This window comes from Hypanus sabinus, chromosome 26, assembly GCF_030144855.1.
Source record: "Hypanus sabinus isolate sHypSab1 chromosome 26, sHypSab1.hap1, whole genome shotgun sequence".
NCBI classification, from domain to species: domain Eukaryota; kingdom Metazoa; phylum Chordata; class Chondrichthyes; order Myliobatiformes; family Dasyatidae; genus Hypanus; species Hypanus sabinus.
Genome location: NC_082731.1, coordinates 18254228 through 18274937, shown reverse-complemented (window position 1 = coordinate 18274937; position 20710 = coordinate 18254228). Strand labels below are relative to the sequence as shown.

At 56.7% G+C, this 20710-nt stretch overlaps 1 protein-coding gene across 4 annotated transcripts in view; it reads right to left on the bottom strand.

Moving 5' to 3' along the window:
* Window positions 1-20710, bottom strand: part of LOC132381856 (FH1/FH2 domain-containing protein 3-like) — a 60064-nt gene that overhangs the window by 2584 nt on the left and 36770 nt on the right. For 3 of the 4 annotated variants that reach the window (XM_059951496.1, XM_059951497.1, XM_059951498.1), the window contains exons 6-10: window positions 17569-17730; window positions 16695-16885; window positions 14496-14540; window positions 5809-5983; window positions 4146-4326 (exon numbers count right to left, since the gene is read on the bottom strand). In XM_059951496.1, coding sequence (XP_059807479.1) covers window positions 4146-4326; window positions 5809-5983; window positions 14496-14540; window positions 16695-16885; window positions 17569-17730 — 754 coding nt within the window. The remainder of the gene's footprint in view (window positions 1-4145; window positions 4327-5808; window positions 5984-14495; window positions 14541-16694; window positions 16886-17568; window positions 17731-20710) is intronic. The other variant, XM_059951499.1, reaches the window with a different exon arrangement.

Here is a 20710-nt window from a genome sequence, read left to right as displayed (position 1 = left end):
AGCTTACAGCAAAATCACTCAAAGTAATCACTACTGTGGGAGGAAACCAGCCCCCCCACCCCGAAGGAAACCTTTACGACGGAATTGAACTCTGAACTCTAGACTGACACCCCGAGCTGCGATAGTGTCAAACTGTCAATGACGCCTCTGGCCGTGGGCAGCCCTCGTGAAAAGGACCCCTGTTCTCTCCACCACCCACACCAAGACTCCACCTTCTGACAATGCCGAGACCCCCCCCCAGACTCTGCCTTCTGACAATGCCGAGACCCCCCCCCAGACTCTGCCTTCTGACAATGCCGAGACCCCCCCCCCAGACTCTGCCTTCTGACAATGCCGAGACCCCCCCCCAGACTGCCTTCTGACAAAGCCGAGACCCCCCCCCAGACTCTGCCTTCTGACAATGCCGAGACCCCCCCCCCAGACTCTGCCTTCTGACAATGCCGAGACCCCCCCCCAGACTCTGCCTTCTGACAATGCCGAGACCCCCCCCCGACTCTGCCTTCTGACAATGCCGAGACCCCACCAAACTCTGCCTTCTGACAATGCCGAGACCCCCCCCAGACTCTGCCTTCTGACAATGCCGAGACCCCCCCCAGACTCTGCCTTCTGACAATGCCGAGACCCCCCCAGACTCTGCCTTCTGACAATGCCGAGACCCCCCAGACTCCGCCTTCTGACAATGCCGAGACCCCCCCAGACTCTGCCTTCTGACAATGCCGAGACCCCCCCCAGACTCTGCCTTCTGACAATGCCGAGACCCCCCCCCAGACTCCGCCTTCTGACAATGCCGAGACCCCCCCAGACTCTGCCTTCTGACAATGCCGAGACCCCCCAGACTCCGCCTTCTGACAATGCCGAGACCCCTCCCAGACTCTGCCTTCTGACAATGCCGAGACCCCCCCCAGACTCTGCCTTCTGACAATGCCGAGACCCCCAGACTCTGCCTTCTGACAATGCCGACCCCCCCAAACTCTGCCTTCTGACAATGCCGAGACCCCCCCCAGACTCTGCCTTCTGACAATGCCGAGACCCCCCCCCAGACTCTGCCTTCTGACAATGCCGAGACCCCCCCAGACTCTGCCTTCTGACAATGCCGAGATCCCCCCCCCCCCAGACTCTGCCTTCTGACAATGCCGAGACACCCCCCCAGACTCTGCCTTCTGACAATGCCGAGACCCCCCCCCCAGACTGCCTTCTGACAATGCCGAGACCCCCACCCCAGACTCTGCCTTCTGACAATGCCGAGACCCCCCCCAGACTCTGCCTTCTGACAATGCCGAGACCCCCCCCCAGACTCTGCCTTCTGACAATGCCGAGACCCCCCCCCCGACTCTGCCTTCTGACAATGCCGAGACCCCCCAGTCTCCGCCTTCTGATAATGCCGAGACCCCCCCAGACTCCGCCTTCTGACAATGCCGAGACCCCCCCCAAAGTCTGCCTTCTGACAATGCCGAGACCCCCCAGACTCCGCCTTCTGACAATGCCGAGACCCCCCCCAGACTCTGCCTTCTGACAATGCCGAGACCCCCCCAGACTCTGCCTTCTGACAATGCCGAGACCCCCCCCCCAGACTCCGCCTTCTGACAATGCCGACCCCCCGCAAAATCTGCCTTCTGACAATGCCGATACCCCCCCCACACTCTGCCTTCTGACAATGCCGAGACCCCCCCCCACACTCTGCCTTCTGACAATGCCGAGAACCCCCCCCAGACTGCCTTCTGACAATGCCGAGACCCCCCAGATTCTGCCTTCTGACAATGCCGAGACCCCCCCCAGACTCTGCCTTCTGTCAATGCCGAGACCCCCCCCAAACTCTGCCCTCTGACAATGCCGAGACCCCCCCCCCAAACTCTGCCTTCTGACAATGCCGAGACCCCCCAGACTCTGCCTTCTGACAATGCCGACCCCCCCCCAGACTCTGCCTTCTGACAATGCCGAGACCCCCCCAGACTCTGCCTTCTGACAATGCCGAGACCCCCCCCAAACTCTGCCTTCTGACAATGCCGAGACCCCACCCAGATTCTGTCTTCTGACAATGCCGAGACCCCCCCCCAGACTCCGCCTTCTGACAATGCCGAGACCCCCCCAGACTCTGCCTTCTGACAATGTCGAGACCACCCCCAAACTCCGCCTTCTGACAATGCCGAGACCCTCCCCCAGACTCCGCCTTCTGACAATGCCGAGACCCCCCCCCAGACTCTGCCTTCTGACAATGCCGAGACCCCCCCCCAGACTCTGCCTTCTGACAATGCCGAGACCCCCCCCCCAGACTCTGCCTTCTGACAATGCCGAGACCCCCCCCAGACTCTGCCTTCTGACAATGCCGAGACCCCCCCCCCAGTCTCTGCCTTCTGACAATGCCGAGACCCCCCCCAGACTCTGCCTTCTGACTCTGACGAGACCCCCCCCCAGACTCTGCCTTCTGACAATGCCGAGACCACCCCCCAGATTCTGCCTTCTGACTCTGACGAGACCCCCCCCAGACTCTGCCTTCTGACAATGCCGAGACCCCCCCCCCCAGATTCTGCCTTCTGACTCTGACGAGACCCCCCCCCAGACTCTGCCTTCTGACAATGCCGAGACCCCCCCCCAGATTCTGTCTTCTGACAATGCCGAGACCCCCCCAGACTCCGCCTTCTGACAATGCCGAGACCCCCCCCCCAGACTCTGCCTTCTGACAATGCCGAGACCCCCCCCAGACTCTGCCTTCTGACAATGCCGAGACCCCCCCCAAACTCTGCCTTCTGACAATGCCGAGACCCCCCCCAGACTCTGCCTTCTGACAATGCCGAGACCCCCCCCAAACTCTGCCTTCTGACAATGCCGAGACCCCCCCCCCAGGCTCTGCCTTCTGACAATGCTGAGACCCCCCCCCAGTCTCTGCCTTCTGACAATGCCGAGACCCCCCCCCAGACTCTGCCTTCTGACAATGCCGAGACCCCCCAGACTCCGCCTTCTGACAATGCCGAGACCCCCCCAGACTCTGCCTTCTGACAATGCCGAGACCCCCCCAGACTCCGCCTTCTGACAATGCCGAGACCCCCCCCAAACTCTGCCTTCTGACAATGCCGAGACCCCCCCCAGACTCTGCCTTCTGACAATGCCGAGACCCCCCCCCCAGACTCTGCCTTCTGACAATGCCGAGACCCCCCAGTCTCCGCCTTCTGATAATGCCGAGACCCCCCAGACTCCGCCTTCTGACAATGCCGAGACCCCCCAGACTCCGCCTTCTGACAATGCCGAGACCCCCCCCAAACTCTGCCTTCTGACAATGCCGAGACCCCCCAGACTCCGCCTTCTGACAATGCCGAGACCCCCCCCCCAGACTCTGCCTTCTGACAATGCCGAGACCCCCAGACTCTGCCTTCTGACAATGCCGAGACCCCCCCAGACTCCGCCTTCTGACAATGCCGAGACCCCCCCCCAGACTCTGCCTTCTGACAATGCCGAGACCCCCCCCAGACTCCGCCTTCTGACAATGCCGAGACCCCCCAAACTCTGCCTTCTGACAATGCCGAGACCCCCCCCCAGACTCTGCCTTCTGACTCTGACGAGACCCCCCCCCCCAAACTCTGCCTTCTGACAATGCCGAGACCCCCCCCCAGACTCTGCCTTCTGACTCTGACGAGACCCCCCCCCAGACTCTGCCTTCTGACAATGCCTAGACCCCCCCCCAGATTCTGTCTTCTGACAATGCCGAGACCCCCCCAGACTCCGCCTTCTGACAATGCCGAGACCCCCCCAGACTCCGCCTTCTGACAATGCCGAGACCCCCCCCCCAGACTCTGCCTTCTGACAATGCCGAGACCCCCAGACTCTGCCTTCTGACAATGCCGAGACCCCCCCAGACTCCGCCTTCTGACAATGCCGAGACCCCCCCCCAGACTCTGCCTTCTGACAATGCCGAGACCCCCAGACTCTGCCTTCTGACAATGCCGAGACCCCCCCCAGACTCTGCCTTCTGACAATGCCGAGACCCCCCCCAGACTCTGCCTTCTGACAATGCCGAGACCCCCCCAGACTCTGCCTTCTGACAATGCCGAGACCCCCCCCCCAGACTCTGCCTTCTGACAATGCCGAGACCCCCCCCCCCCTGCAGACTCCGCCTTCTGACAATGCCGAGACCCCCCCCCCCCCCGACTCACCCTTGCCCTGGGACACCTTCCTGCGGAAGCGAGGGAGGCTGTTGTCGAACTTGCGGCTCCGCTCCGGGGTTCTCAGGATCTCCTTCATGTCCTCGTGCTGCTGGCTGCATTCCGGGAACAGGCTGCGGATCACCACGGCGACGCTCTGCGGGGAATCCGTCTCTCCGGCCGATGGCACGTCCTGGGAACACAGTTACCCCCAGTTAACTCTGCTTGGGACTCCCCCTCCACCCACCGTCCTGTCACACACTCCCAGGGACAGGGTCAGACACAGGGTGAGGCTCCCTCCGCACCGTCCCATCACACGCTCCCAGGGACAGGGTCAGACACAGGGTGAGGCTCCCTCCGCACCGTCCCATCACACACTCCCAGGGACAGGGTCAGACACAGGGTGAGGCTCCCTCCGCACCGTCCCGTCACACACTCCCAGGGACAGGGTCCTAGCCGACCCTTGCCCTACCTCAGTGGCTGTCGGTGCGGCTCAGTTGTGTGGACCGACTTACGCCGAGCTGCTTGTCGGGCCCAGACCCCGCAATCTTCTCCAGGAGCCGTGTCCACACAACTTGAGCCGTCTCTCATCCCATTCAGGTATGCAAGTAGGAGGTATCTGTATGGGCTGCTACTCCACATCCTCCACTTCCTTGCCCTTGTCCACCGTCCCGACACACCATGGCGGTCGGTCCTTCCAGCCGGAGGTGAGGAGGGTCCCCACTGGAAGTCCCTTTATGCCGGGGTTCTTCCCATGCACCTGGGGGATCTCGGCTGGAGGGTACTGCATAGGGCAGTGCCCTGCAATAAGTTTTTCAGTTTGTACATGGACATCCCACCCACATGCCACTTCTGCGGGCTGGAGGAAACCGTGTACCACATGTACATGGAGTGTGTGAGGCTGCAGCCTCTTTTTGCATATTTGCGTGGACTGCTTCTCGCCTTCTGGCTGCATTTTAGTCCCACCCTGTTTATATATGGTCATCCAGTAAGGAAGGGGGCATGGAGGGATGAGGATGTCCTAGTCAACTTGCTCCTGGGGCTGGCGAAATCCGCCATCCGAGGGTCTTGGAAACGGGTGGCGGGAGGATCTCCCCGGGCAGACTGCCTGGCAATGTTTAGAGGGTATGTTCGTGCCCGGGTAACTATTGAAAAGGAACACGCGCAGTCCACAGCAGCCTTGGAGGAGTTTCGAGACCGTTGGGCTCCGCGGGTTGTAAATGCCATCGTGGATAGGGATGGCAACATTCTGGTGTAATGTCTATTGTCTATTTGTAGTGAAGTAATTGTGTTTGCCACTGTTTTGTATATATTGTATAGCACCGAAATTTGTAATAAAGGATTTTGTAATATAAAAAAAAGGGACAGGATCAGACACTGGGTGAGGCTCCCTCCACCCACCATCCCGTCACACACTCCCAGGGACAGGGTCAGACACAGGGTGAGACTCCCTCCACACCGTCCCGTCACACACTCCCAGGGACAGGGTCAGACACAGGGTGAGACTCCCTCCACACCGTCCCGTCACACACTCCCAGGGACTGGGTCAGACACAGGGTGAGGCTCCCTCCACACCGTCCCGTCACACACTCCCAGGGACAGGGTCAGACACAGGGTGAGGCTCCCTCCACACTGTCTTGTGCCTCTGCCCTGCTCTCCCTGGTCGGCGACTGACCTCTGCCTGTTGACGCTGCTTCTCTCTCTCCTGGCGTTCCCGTTGTTGCAGGACCTGGAGCCGGGCCATGTGGTACTCCAGCGCAAAGTCGCTGATCATCTTGCAGAACCGGCTGACAGTGGCCTTACGGACGTAGGAGCTGGGGTAGCCCAGGTAGAGCAGAAAGGAGTGGAATCTGCACACAGAAAGATCCCATTGGTCTGGATGATGCTCGCGAGCCGCGGGAGAAGGGGGTGAGGTGGCGGTGGTGGAAGGGGAGTGGTGAGAGGCCAGAGGGGTCAAACCTGACCTCTGACACAGCTCATCACCTTCCTGGCAGCTTTATGTGTTACTCCCTCTCTGGTTTGGATTCTGACTGCCTCGTGACTCTACCTCCTACCTCGTGACTCTGCCTCCTACCACGTGACTCTACCTCCTACCTCGTGACTCTGTCTCCTACCACGTGACTCTACCTCCTACCTCGTGACTCTGCCTCCTACCACGTGACTCTACCTCCTACCACGTGACTCTGCCTCCTACCTGGTGACTCTACCTCCTACCTGGTGACTCTACCTCCTACCACGTGACTCTGCCTCCTACCTCGTGACTCTGCCTCCTACCACGTGACTCTACCTCCTACCTCGTGACTCTGCCTCCTACCACGTGACTACCTCCTACCACGTGACTCTACCTCCTACCACGTGACTCTGCCTCCTACCACGTGACTCTGTCTCCTACCTCGTGACTACCTCCTACCATGTGACTCTGTCTCCTACCTCGTGACTCTACCTCCTACCTCGTGACTCTGCCTCCTACCACGTGACTCTACCTCCTACCTCGTGACTCTGTCTCCTACCACGTGACTCTGCCTCCTACCTCGTGACTCTGCCTCCTACCTCGTGACTCTACCTCCTACCACGTGACTCTGCCTCCTACCTCGTGACTCTGCCTCCTACCTCGTGACTCTACCTCCTACCACGTGACTCTACCTCCTACCTCGTGACTCTACCTCCTACCTCGTGACTCTGTCTCCTACCTCGTGACTCTACCTCCTACCTCGTGACTCTACCTCCTACCACGTGACTCTGCCTCCTACCTCGTGACTCTGCCTCCTACCTCGTGACTCTACCTCCTACCACGTGACTCTACCTCCTACCTCGTGACTCTACCTCCTACCTCGTGACTCTGTCTCCTACCTCGTGACTCTACCTCCTACCTCGTGACTCTACCTCCTACCTCGTGACTCTACCTCCTACCTCGTGACTCTGTCTCCTACCTGGTGACTCTGCCTCCTACCTCGTGACTCTGCCTCCTACCTCGTGACTCTACCTCCTACCTCGAGACTCTACCTCCTACCTCGTGACTCTGCCTCCTACCTCGTGACTCTGCCTCCTACCTCGTGACTCTGCCTCCTACCTCATGACACTACCTCCTACCTCGTGACTCTGCCTCCTACCTCGTGACTCTGTCTCCTACCTCGTGACTCTACCTCCTACCTCGTGACTCTACCTCCTACCTCGAGACTCTGCCTCCTACCTCGTGACTCTGTCTCCTACCTGGTGACTCTACCTCCTACCACGTGACTCTACCTCCTACCTCGTGACTCTGCCTCCTACCTCGTGACTCTACCTCCTACCTCGTGACTCTGCCTCCTACCTCGTGACTCTGTCTCCTACCTCGTGACTCTACCTCCTACCTCGAGACTCTGCCTCCTACCTCGTGACTCTGTCTCCTACCTCGTGACTCTACCTCCTACCTCGTGACTCTGCCCCCTACCACGTGACTCTGCCTCCTACCTCGTGACTCTACCTCCTACCTCGAGACTCTACCTCCTACCTCATGACTCTGCCTCCTACCACGTGACTCTGCCTCCTACCTCGTGACTCTGTCTCCTACCACGTGACTCTACCTCCTACCACGTGACTCTGTCTCCTACCTCGTGACTCTGCCCCCTACCACGTGACTCTGTCTCCTACCACGTGACTCTGCCTCCTACCTCGTGACTCTGCCTCCTACCTCGTGACTCTGTCTCCTACCACGTGACTCTACCTCCTACCTCGTGACTCTACCTCCTACCTCGTGACTCTACCTCCTACCTCGAGACTCTGCCCCCTACCACGTGACTCTGTCTCCTACCACGTGACTCTGCCTCCTACCTCGTGACTCTGTCTCCTACCACATGACTCTGCCTCCTACCTCGTGACTCTACCTCCTACCTCGTGACTCTACCTCCTACCTCGTGACTCTACCTCCTACCTCGAGACTCTACCTCCTACCTCGTGACTCTGCCTCCTACCTCGTGACTCTGTCTCCTACCTCGTGACTCTGTCTCCTACCTCGTGACTCTACCTCCTACCACGTGACTCTGCCTCCTACCTCGTGACTCTGCCTCCTACCTCGTGACTCTGTCTCCTACCTCGTGACTCTACCTCCTACCACGTGACTCTGCCTCCGACCTCGTGACTCTACCTCCTACCACGTGACTCTGTCTCCTACCTCGTGACTCTACCTCCTACCTCGTGACTCTGCCTCCTACCTGGTGACTCTACCTCCTACCACGTGACTCTACCTCCTACCTCGTGACTCTGCCTCCTACCACGTGACTCTACCTCCTACCTCGTGACTCTGTCTCCTACCTCGTGACTCTACCTCCTACCTCGTGACTCTGCCTCCTACCTGGTGACTCTACCTCCTACCTCGTAACTCTACCTCCTACCTCGTGACTCTGCCTCCTACCTCGTGACTCTACCTCCTACCTCGTGACTCTGCCTCCTACCTCGTGACTCTACCTCCTACCTCGTGACTCTACCTCCTACCACGTGACTCTACCTCCTACCTCGTGACTCTGTCTCCTACCTCGTGACTCTACCTCCTACCTCGTGACTCTGCCTCCTACCTCGTGACTCTGCCTCCTACCTCGTGACTCTACCTCCTACCTCATGACTCTACCTCCTACCTCGTGACTCTGTCTCCTACCTCGTGACTCTACCTCCTACCACGTGACTCTACCTCCTACCTCGTGACTCTGCCTCCTACCTCGTGACTCTACCTCCTACCTCATGACTCTACCTCCTACCTCGTGACTCTGTCTCCTACCTCGTGACTCTACCTCCTACCACGTGACTCTACCTCCTACCTCGTGACTCTGCCTCCTACCTCGTGACTCTACCTCCTACCACGTGACTCTACCTCCTACCTCGTGACTCTGCCTCCTACCTCGTGACTCTGCCTCCTACCACGTGACTCTGCCTCCTACCTCGTGACTCTACCTCCTACCACGTGACTCTGCCTCCTACCTCGTGACTCTGCCTCCTACCACGTGACTCTGCCTCCTACCTCGTGACTCTGCCTCCTACCACGTGACTCTGCCTCCTACCACGTGACTCTGCCTCCTACCTCGTGACTCTGTCTCCTACCTCGTGACTCTACCTCCTACCACGTGACTCTGCCTCCTACCACGTGACTCTGCCTCCTACCTCGTGACTCTGTCTCCTACCTCGTGACTCTACCTCCTACCTCGTGACTCTGTCTCCTACCTCGTGACTCTACCTCCTACCTCATGACTCTATCTCCTACCTCGTGACTCTGCCTCCTACCACGTGACTCTGCCTCCTACCTCGTGACTCTGCCTCCTACCTCGTGACTCTGTCTCCTACCTCGTGACTCTGCCTCCTACCTCGTGACTCTGCCTCCTACCACGTGACTCTGCCTCCTACCTCGTGACTCTGCCTCCTACCACGTGACTCTGCCTCCTACCACGTGACTCTGCCTCCTACCTCGTGACTCTGTCTCCTACCACGTGACTCTGCCTCCTACCTCGTGACTCTGTCTCCTACCTCGTGACTCTACCTCCTACCTCGTGACTCTGTCTCCTACCTCGTGACTCTACCTCCTACCTCGTGACTCTGTCTCCTACCTCGTGACTCTACCTCCTACCTCGTTCGCCCACCAACCTGAATGATTCTGGAGTCAAGTCAAGTCACCTTTATTGTCATTTCAACCATGACTGCTGGTACAGTACATAGTAAAAATGAGACGTTTTTCAGGACCATGGTGTTACATGACACAGCACAAAAACTAGACTGAACTAAATTTTTTTTAAAAGCACAAGAGAAAGCTACACTAGACTACAGACCTACCCAGGACTGCATAAAGTGCACAAAACAGTGCATGCATTACAATAAATAATAAACAGGACAATCGGACAGTACGTTGGTGTCAGTCCAGGCTCTGGGTATTGAGGAGTCTGATAGCTTGGAGGAAGAAACTGTTACATAGTCTGGTCGTGAGAGCCCGAATGCTCCGGTGCCTTTTCCCAGACGGCAGGAGGGAGAAGAGTTTGTTTGAGGGGTGCGTGGGGTCCTTCATAATGCTGTTTGCTTAAGATTACAGGACCGAGATTCCACTGGGTAATTAAGGTAAATGGCAGGTGGAAATTCATTCAGATAAATAAGAGGTGTTGTATTTTGGTAAGGCAAATGTGGGCAGGGCTTGTGCGGTAAATGGCAGGTCCCCAGGGCTTGTTGTAGAACAGAGAGACTTCGGGGCGCAGGCTGACGGTCCCTGGTGACGCGGGCAGGTAGGAGGTGTTCAGCACCGAATCAAGGACATTACGTTGCAGCTGGGGAAATTGTTGGTGAGGCCGCTGCTGGAGGAACGCGAGTCGTTCTGGGGGTCCCGTCTGCAGGGTGTGATTAAGCTGGAGAAGGTGCAAGGAAGATGCACAAGGACTGGTGTGCTTGAATGATGAGACTCTGCGCAGGCTGGGTCTGTTTCCCCTGGCGTCCAGGAGGCTGAGGCATGACCTGACAGAGGCTTATAAAATCACGGTTGGGAGTCTAGAACTAAAGGGAAGAGTTTTAAGATGAGAGGGGAACTGAGGGGCAATACTTTCACACAGCTGGTGCAGGGAGTGGAGTGAGCTGCAGAGGAAGTGGTACAATAACATCATTTTTACCCAGCTCATTTCAGACACATTTGGACAGCTAGGTGGACAGGAAACCCTCAGAGAGGGACATGGGCCACAGGCAGCTGTGGAAGGCCTGGCTGAGTTGGGCCGAAGGGCCTTTTACCTGTGCTGTATAACCCCGTAGCTCCGTCTGGGAATGTTGCCGATGGTGTCACTGTTATCAACAACAAGGAGGCATGCAGGAGCAAGACAGGGAATTGAGAGAGAGGAGTCACCATGACGACTGTGCATTCAACGTCGACAGGGTCGAGAATGGATTGTGGTCTTCGAGAAGGCCGAGTTGGGAGAACATGAGCCAGTCCTGGCTGAGAGTGGCTTCGAGTTCCTGGGCGTCAGGATCTCAGCCGGTGTGTCCTCGGCCCGACACACAGATACAATCATGACTGAGGCACCCCAGCAGCTAGGCCTCAATAGGAGTTGGCATGGCAACCAGAAACTCTGTTAGATTTCTACGGATGGACCTTGGGGAGCGTTCTGGCTGCAACACTGTTCTCCACAGGAGTGTAAGAATCTCCAGAGAGTTGTAGGCACGGCCAAGTCCATCGCAGGCACAACCCTCTCCCTCATCGTGGACATCTTCGAAAGGAGATGCCTCAAGAAGGCAGCATCCATCATGCAGGACACCCACCATCCAGTCCTTACCCTCTTGACCCCCACCATCCAGTCCATACCCTCTTCAGGACCCCCACCATCCAGTCCTTACCCTCTTGACCCCCACCATCCAGTCCTTACCCTCTTCAGGAACCCTACCATCCAGTCCATACCCTCTTCAGGACCCCCACCATCCAGTCCATACCCTCTTCAGGAACCCACCTTCTGGGACATACCCTCTTCAGGACCCCCACCATCTGAGACATACCCTCTTCAGGACCCCCACCATCCAGGGTATACCCTCTTCAGAAACCCCACCTTCTGGGACATACCCTCTTCAGGACCCCCACCATCCAGGGTATACCCTCTTCAGGAACCCCACCTTCTGGGACATACCCTCTTCAGGACCCCCACCATCCAGGGTATACCCTCTTCAGGAACCCCACCTTCTGGGACATACCCTCTTCAGGACCCCCACCATCCAGTCCATACCCTCTTCAGGAACCCCACCTTCTGGGACACACCCTCTTCAGGAACCCCACCTTCTGGGACATACCCTCTTCAGGACCCCCACCATCCAGTCCATACTCTCTTCTCATTATACCATCAGAGCCTGAAGACCCACACTCAACGTTTCAGGAACAGTTTCTTCCCCTCTGCCATCAGGTTCCAGGACTACCTATGAACCCGTGTACACCGTCTGCCTTCTGTACTCGTTACCTATATCTCATTACCGTAACTTGTTCCCACGGCTCGGGTCTACTGTCACAACACAGCTCATGTCAGTGACACTGAACCCAAATCCCTCTCCAGGACCTTTCCATCGAAATTCCCCTGATCAGAACGGGGCAAAATCGTCCGTTAAAGTCACCAGAGGCAGGCCCTTTGGCCCATCCGATCCATGCCACCCCTTGATCTCCCATTTATCTTATTTCATTCACACCCCCCACATGTTCCCACCAACTGCCCCCACATTCCACCCTTCAGCCACTCGCACTGGAGAGGCAATTCACAGCAGCCAATTAACCCAACAACCTCCATGTCTCTGGGATGTGGGATGGGCCGTAGGGAGAGAGCTGCAGACTTCACAAAACACACACACACACACACACACACACACACACACACACACACACACACACACTCATACACACAGTCACTCACACAGACTGACACACACATAATCAGTGTCTCTCACACAGACACACACACACTCACACACACACACAGATTCACTGTGCCACTCACACAGACGCACAGTCACACACACACACACAGAGTCACTCACAGACACCCACAGTGTCTCACACATAATCAGTGTCTCTCACACAGACACACACATACAGTGAGTCACACAGATTCACACAGAGTCAGAGTCACACACACACACACACACACACACACACGCTGTCTCCCACATAATCAGTGTCTCTCTCTCTCTCTCACACACACACACACACACTCACACACACACACTCACACACACTCACACACACACACACACACACTCACACACACACTCACACACACACACACACGCTCACACACACACACGCTCACACAGAGACACACACACACACACTCACACACACACACAGAGACACACACACACACACACACACACACACACACACACACACTCACACACACACACACACACACACACACACACACACACACACACACACACACACACAGATCTGGGGAAGTTTTAACCTGGCTGGTGTATTGTTGAGTTCGATGAGATACCCACTGTCTCTGAGCACCTGCTGAGATCCAGGTTTGATGAAGTTTCACTCTGAGCTATCGGAACTTTGTGGAATCTCTTTCTACAAGAATGCCACCCAGGACTTACAAACATACCAAATAGAAGTAGAAGGAGGCCACTCTGCCCCTCTACACACATTCCTCCCTTCTACAAGGTCATGGCCCACCCAGCTGTGACACCAATCCCACAATTCCTCCCTTCCCCCCTCCACTGACCATCCACTCCCACCCTGCCACTCAGGGGATCTCCCTTGATGTACACCTAGTCCCAGATGTCACCCTTCATGGGAGGAGATCACATAGATTTGACATCAGGCCTCACGGCCTCTGTGACATCTCTTTCACGGACAGACCCCCTGAACAGGAAGGGGTTGCAATCGCCAGCATCTAGTATCCAAGGTGGGGGGGTGGGGGGGCATGTCACCAGGTAGGATGTCTTCCTGCTCCTGTGCATTCTGGGAGATGTAGTCCTCCAGTGCCAAGCGGTCAACAAGAGTCGTTCTAATTGCAAGTTCACACCAACTGGAGATTACCCGACCTTCCCACCATGGATCAAGCACAGGATAGCACAGGGGCAGGCCCTTGGGCCCATCATGTCTACGCAAACTATAATGTCAAACCAAATTAATTATTATTAAAGGTGAAAATCCAAGGTACCTGGCAGCACATGACAAAGTTGACCCAGGTCAGCATGGTTTCCTTAGAGGAAAATCTTGCCTGAGAAATCTGTTGGAATTCTTTGAGGAGATAATGGGCAGGATAGACAAATGGATGTTGTTTACTTGGACTTTCAGGAGACTTTTGACATATGAAGCTGCTTAAAAAGATAAGAGCCCATGCTATTGCAGGGAAGATACTAGTGTGGATAGAGCACTGGCTGATTGGCAGGAGGCAAAGAGTGGAGATAAAGGGGGCTTTTTCTGGTTGGCTGCCGGTGACCAGTGGTGTTCCACAGGTGTCAGTACTGAGACCGCCTCTTTTCACATTATATGTCAATGATTTAGATGATGGAATTGATGGCTTTGTGGCCCAGTTTGCAGATGATACAAAGAGAGGTGACAGTCCCTAAAGATTAATTTGCAGGTTGAGTCTGTGGTGAGGAAGGCAGATACAACGTTAGCCTTCATTTTGAGAGGACTAGAACACAAAAGCGAGGATGTAATGTTGAGACTTTGTAAAGCCCTGGTGAGGCCTCACTCGGAGTATTGTGGGCAGTTTTGGGCCCCTTATCTAAGAAAAGATCAGCTGCCATTGGAGAGGGTGCAGAGGAACTTTACAAGAATTATCCCTGGGATGAAAGGGTTAATATGGAAGGAGAGTTTGATGGCTCTGGGCCTGTACTTGCTGGAATTCAGAAGAATGAGGAGAGACCTCATTGAACCGAACGATGAAAAGCCTCGATCGAGTGGATGCGGAGAGGATGTTTCTGTGGAGGGAGAGTCTAGGGTCAGAGGGCACAGGCTCAGAATAGAAGGACGTCCATTTAGAACAGAGATGAGGAGGAATTTCTTTCGCCAGAGGGTGGTGAATTCATCGCCATGGACGGCTGTGGAGGCCGAATCGTTGGGCGTATTTAAGTGGAAGCTTTGATATGTTGTTGATCAGTCAGGGAGAAGGCAGCAGAATGGGGTTGAGAGGGAAGATGAATCAGCCATGATGGAGCGGTGGAGCAGACTCGATGGGCCAAATGGCCTAATTCTGCTCCTATGTCTGATGGATAAAAGAGATAGACAGAGAGAGAGAAAGGAAGAGTGGAATAGAGAAAGCTGGAGGTGTGAAAGATTAAGTGAGCGAGAGAGATGCAGACAAGAGAGAAAACTATATTAAGAGAGAAGCAAGAGGCTGGGAGGGAAATATAGAGTGAGGTAGAATGGAATAGAGAAAGACAAGGAGAGAGGGATACAGGGGATTGAGGGCAGAGAGGGAAAGAGAGAGGTCATTGAGAGGAGGGATAGAGGAAGGACTAGAGTGGGACAGAGCCAGAGAGAGGTGAGGTTAAGAGGGAGAGAGGAGAGGGAGATTGATGGAGGGTAAGAAGGATAGGGGGAAAGAAGAGTGGGATTGAGGGAAGGAGAAAAAAAGGACAGAGAGGAAGTAAGACAGGGAGGAGATGAGGGGAGAAAGGGATGGCGTATATAGTGAGGTACAGATGGAGAGAGACATGGAGAAAGGGATGGGGTATATAGGAAGAGATGGAGTGGGAAAAGATGAGGGGAGAAAGGGATGGGGTAGATAGTGAGGAAGAGATGGAGGGGAGAGATGAGGGGAGAAAGGGAAGGAGTAGATAGTGAGATAGAGGAGAGAGATGAGAAAGGGATGGGGTAGATAGTGAGGGAGAGATGGAGAGGGGAGCGATGAGGGGAGAAAGGGATGGGATAGATAGAGAGGATGGAGGAGAAAGGGATGGGGTAGATAGAGAGGAAGAGATGGAGGAGAAAGGGATGGGGTAGATAGAGAGGAAGAGATGGAGGAGAAAGGGATGGGGTAGATAGTGAGGAAGAGATGGAGAGCAGGAGAGATGGAGGAGAAAGGGATGGGGTAGATAGTGAGGAGAGATGGAGAGCAGGAGAGATGGAGGAGAAAGGGATGGGGTATATAGTCAGGAAGAGATGGGGGAGACATGAGGGGAGAAAGGAATGGGGTAGATAGTGAAGAAGAGATGGAGAGGAGGAGAGATGGAGGAGAAAGGGATGGGGTAGATAGTGAGGGAGAGATGGAGAGGAGGAGAGATGGAGGAGAAAGGAATGGGGTAGATAGTGAGGAAGAGATGGAGAGGGGGAGAGGAGGGGAGAAAGGGATGGGGTAGATAGTGAGGTAGAGATGGAGAGGGGAGAGATGAGGGGTGAAAGGGATGGGGTAGATAGTGAGGGAGAGATGGAGAGATGGAGGAGAAAGGAATGGGGTAGATAGTGAGGAAGAGGGAGAGGGGGAGAGATGAGGGGAGAAAGGGATGGGGTAGATAGTGAGGTAGAGATGGAGAGGGGAGAGATGAGGGGTGAAAGGGATGGGGTACATAGTGAGGGAGAGATGGAGAGGAGGAGAGATGGAGGAGAAAGGAATGGGGTAGATAGTGAGGAAGAGATGGAGAGGGGGAGAGATGAGCGGAGAAAGGGATGGGGTAGATAGTGAGGTAGAGATGAGGGGAGAAAGGGATGGGGTAGATAGTGAGGAAGAGATGGAGGGGAGAGATGAGGGGAGAAAGGGATGGGGTAGATAGTGAGGGAGAGATGGAGAGGGGAGAGATGAGGGGAGAAAGGAATGGAGTAGATAGTGAGGGAGAGATGGAGGGGAGAGATGAGGGGAGAAAGGGATGGGGTAGATAGTGAGGGAGAGATGGAGAGGGGAGAGATGAGGGGAGAAAGGGATGGGGTAGATAGTGAGGAAGAGATGGAGGGGTGAGATGAGGGGAGAAAGGGATGGGGTAGATAGTGAGGTAGAGATGAGGGGAGAAAGGGATGGAGGGAGAGATAAGGGGAGAAAGGGTTAGAGGAAGGGACAGAAGGAGATGGGGGTAGAGAGCGAGGGGTGTAATGAGGAGAGAGAGACGGGGTGGGGAAGGGGGACTCGCTCGGTCACCCACCTGTTCCTTAGCCGGCGGTAGACGGCCTTCAGGATGATGATGCGCTGAGCGGCCTCTCTGAGGAAGGAGGCGGTGCTGCTGCGGAAGGCAGCGTTCCTGTCCCGCCGGCTGATGGTCTTCAGGTGGTCCCAGGACGCCTTGCAGATGTGCTCCAGCTGGGCCAGGTCCGTCTGCAGCTGCACGAAGTCAACCTGGCGGCGGGGCGAAGCGGGAGATTCGACATCGCTCATGCGGGGGGGGCGGCGAAGAACAGCAGCAGGGAGCGGGGGCAGGAGAGACGGGGCACAAAGCCCCGTGAGAGTGTGAGAGGGGCGGCAGAGAGAGAAACAGGGCAAATGAGGAGATAGAGAAAGGGAAAGTGAACAAAGGAGGGAGGGGGAATTAAATAGACAAGTGTGTAAAATGTCAGAATGATCAGTAGAGAGAATAAAACGGAGGGAGAGGGACGAAGGATGGAGGGAGAGTGAGGACGGGGAGACTGAGGCAGGCGGATAGGAGGAGGAAACCAGAGGGGATAGAGAGAGGGGGGAGAGGGAGGGACAGACACTAGGATTATAATAGACACAAAGGTGGATGGACAGAACGTGACACGAGTGAGATGGAGAGAAAGAGAAGACGAAATGGAGAAAGAGAAGATGGAGTGAGAAACGGAGAGATGGAGTGAGGAAAATGAAAATAATGATGAAGGAGGAAAAGATGGGGGGAACAGGTAACGTGGTGACGGACAAACGCATCGGGCCGCGGTGAGGGGACGGGGGAAGGGAAGTCCAGTTTGGCGGTTGAGGTGGAGGGAGGGAGAAGTGACGGAGGCGGGGGGGGGGGAATGCGATACTGGCAGATGTGGCGGGGGTGGGGATCAGATATGGCGGGCTACCTTGGTTGAGCGGGTAAGGGCGCTGATCTCGGAGTAGAGGTCGCTGGTGTCGGGGAAGTTCTGCACGATGATGGAGCAGGCGTGGTGCAGCAGTGACTTCTTGCACGCCGTGTCCTTCACGCCCGGCACCCGCTCCAGGTACCACAGCTCGAAGCCCTTGGCCTGTTGAGCACAGCGAATGTCAGCGCCGCCTGAAATGGCCGAACAGCCGCACGACAGCCTCCACCCTCCCGGCCACCCACCCACCAGTAACGCAGTCAGCGCGACGTGGCCAGCAACAGGTGGTCACCCTGAGAGCCGGGATGGACACGCCGAGGGTTGGGATGGACACCCAAGGGTTGCGCTGTCACGCCGAGGGCCGGGACAGTAAATGGGTCCCTGGTGAGTCGCTCAGAGGTTAGTGACATTGTCTAACCTATTTCCCCCACATCCAGCTGAGTCTGGGGTCAAACACATTCACAAAACACAACCGCACGCTGTCCACAAGCACAGAGCACGCGACCCCACCTCGGCCCACAAGCAGCCCACCAGAGGGGGTGAACTCATCCTGTCCCCTTTTTTATTGCAAGGTATCCTTATTCCAAATTCAGTGCTACAAACTAGTGACTAACACAATTACAACACACTACTAGACAAACGACGTTAAACTAAAATGTTTCCATCTCTGTCAATGATGCCGCCAATCCCCAGCGGTCCCGGAGCGCCTCTATGGTCATCATGGACCACGCGTGTTCCGTCTCAGAGGTTACCCGGGCACGAACATACCCCCTAAACATTGCCAGGCAATCTGCCCGGGGAGATCCTCCCGCCACCCGCTTCCAAGACCCTCGGATGGCGGATTTCGCCAGCCCCAGGAGCAGGTTGACTAGGACATCCTCATCCCTCCATGCCCCCTCCTTAACGGATGCCCGTATATAAATAGGGTGGGGCTATAATGCAACCAGAAGGCAAGAAGCAGCCCACGTAAATACGCTAAACGGGCTGCAGCCTCACACAGCCCATGTAGATGTGGTACACGGTCTGGTCCAGCCCGCAGAAATGACATGCGGGTGGGAGATCCGTGTCCAAACTAGAGGATTTACTGCAGGGCACCGCTCTATGCAGCAACCTCCACCCCAGAGCCCCCAGGTGCATGGGAAGAATTCCCTCGTCAAGGGAGCTCCCTCACCTGCAGGTGAAAGGACCGACCGCCATGGCGTGTCGGGGCGGTGGACAAGGGCTAGGAAGTGGAGGATGTGGAGCAGCAGCCCATACAGATACCTCCTACTTGCACCCCTGAAAGGGATTGTGGGTATCGAGGAGAGACAGCTCAAGTTGTGTGGACTCGGCTCTCGGATAAGATTGCGGTCCCTGGGCCCGACAAACAGCTCAGCCTGAGTCAGTCCACACACCTGAGCCGCACCGACATCCGTTGAGGTAGGGCAAGGGTGGGCCAGGACTCCGCCCTCTGCCAGAGGAGGGGATTCCCGGCCTGAGGCAACCACGTTCCAGACTCTCAGTAGGTCCTGATAGAAGCCGGGCAGACTCCACAAAGCAGCACGGCTGACGCCCGCCGCTGGTAGCCGCATGTCTTCGTGAAGACAGCAGCCCCTCCGGAGGAAGAATGTCGCCAACACGTGCCACCTGGGAGGGTGCTCGGCGTCCAGGAATCTCTGCAGAGTCCTGAGGCGGAGAGCCGCCAGTCGCATTCGTACACGCACCAACGACCGTCCGACCTCTCCCACTGGGAGACTCAAGACCGCTGCAGAGACCCAGTGTTTCCTGTTGCCCCAGAAGAGGTCCACTAACTTCCTCTGCATTCTCGCTACAAAGGGGCAGGAGGGGCCAAGGTGACCATCCGGTACCACAACGTGGAGGCCACCAGCTGGTTTATGACCACCACCCCGCCTCGATAGGAAAGCACCCTGAGAAGGCCTGACCAGCGCCCCAGCCGGGCCATGACTTTCGTCTCCAGGTCCTGCCAGATCACCAGCCAGGTCTCCCCAGAAGGACTCAGGTAGACTCCCGGACAGAGGAGACTTCTGGTGCTCCACTCAAAAGCTCTCATCTCCTCCGGCAGGGAGTCCACCGGCCACTGACCCACTAGGAGTCCGGAACATTTCGCCCAGTTGATCCTGGCGGAGGATGCCGCCGAGAAAACTTCTTGGCACTCGCGCATCCTCCGCATGTCATTGGGATAAGTCATCATGAGGAGTACATCATGGGCGGCCGAGAGTACGCCCTCCATGTCCGGTTCTCGCAGGACCAGACCCGTCAGCTTCGCCGTAGGAGGCCCAGGAATGGCTCGACACAGATCGCGTACAATGGACCGGACATGGGGCACCCCTGACGTACTCCTCTCCTGAAGGGAATGGGCACTGCCAGTGATCCATTGATCTTAACAAGGCACGCTGCGGCAGAGTATAGGAGCCGAACTCGGGCCACAAAGTGTGGTCCAGCCCAAAGGCCTGCAGAGTGCCCACCGGGAAACTGTGATCTACCCGGTCAAACGCCTTCTCCTGGTCGAGAGAAAGAAACGCTGCCCGGGACCCAGTCTCCTGGAGCAGGTGGATCAGGTCCCGTACTGGGTGGACATTGTCCTGGATGGAGCGGCCCGGGACCCAGTCTCCTGCCTTAGGTGGATCAGGTCCCGTACTGGGTGGACATTGTCCTGGATGGAGCGGCCCGGGACCCAGTCTCCTGCCGTAGGTGGATCAGGTCCCGTACTGGGTGGACATTGTCCTGGATGGAGCGGCCCGGGACCCAGTCTCCTGCCGCAGGTGGATCAGGTCCCGTACTGGGTGGACATTGTCCTGGATGGAGTGGCCCGGGACCCAGTCTCCTGCCGCAGGTGGATCAGGTCCCGTACTGGGTGGACATTGTCCTGGATGGAGCGGCCCGGGACCCAGTCTCCTGCCGCAGGTGGATCAGGTCCCGTACTGGGTGGACATTGTCCTGGATGGAGTGGCCCGGGACCCAGTCTCCTGCCGCAGGTGGATCAGGTCCCGAACTGGGTGGACATTGTCCTTGATGGAGCGGCCCGGGACCCAGTCTCCTGGAGCAGGTGGATCAGGTCCCGTACTGGGTGGACATTGTCCTGGATGGAGTGGCCCGGGACCTAGTCTCCTGCCGCAGGTGGATGAGGTCCCGTACTGGGTGGACA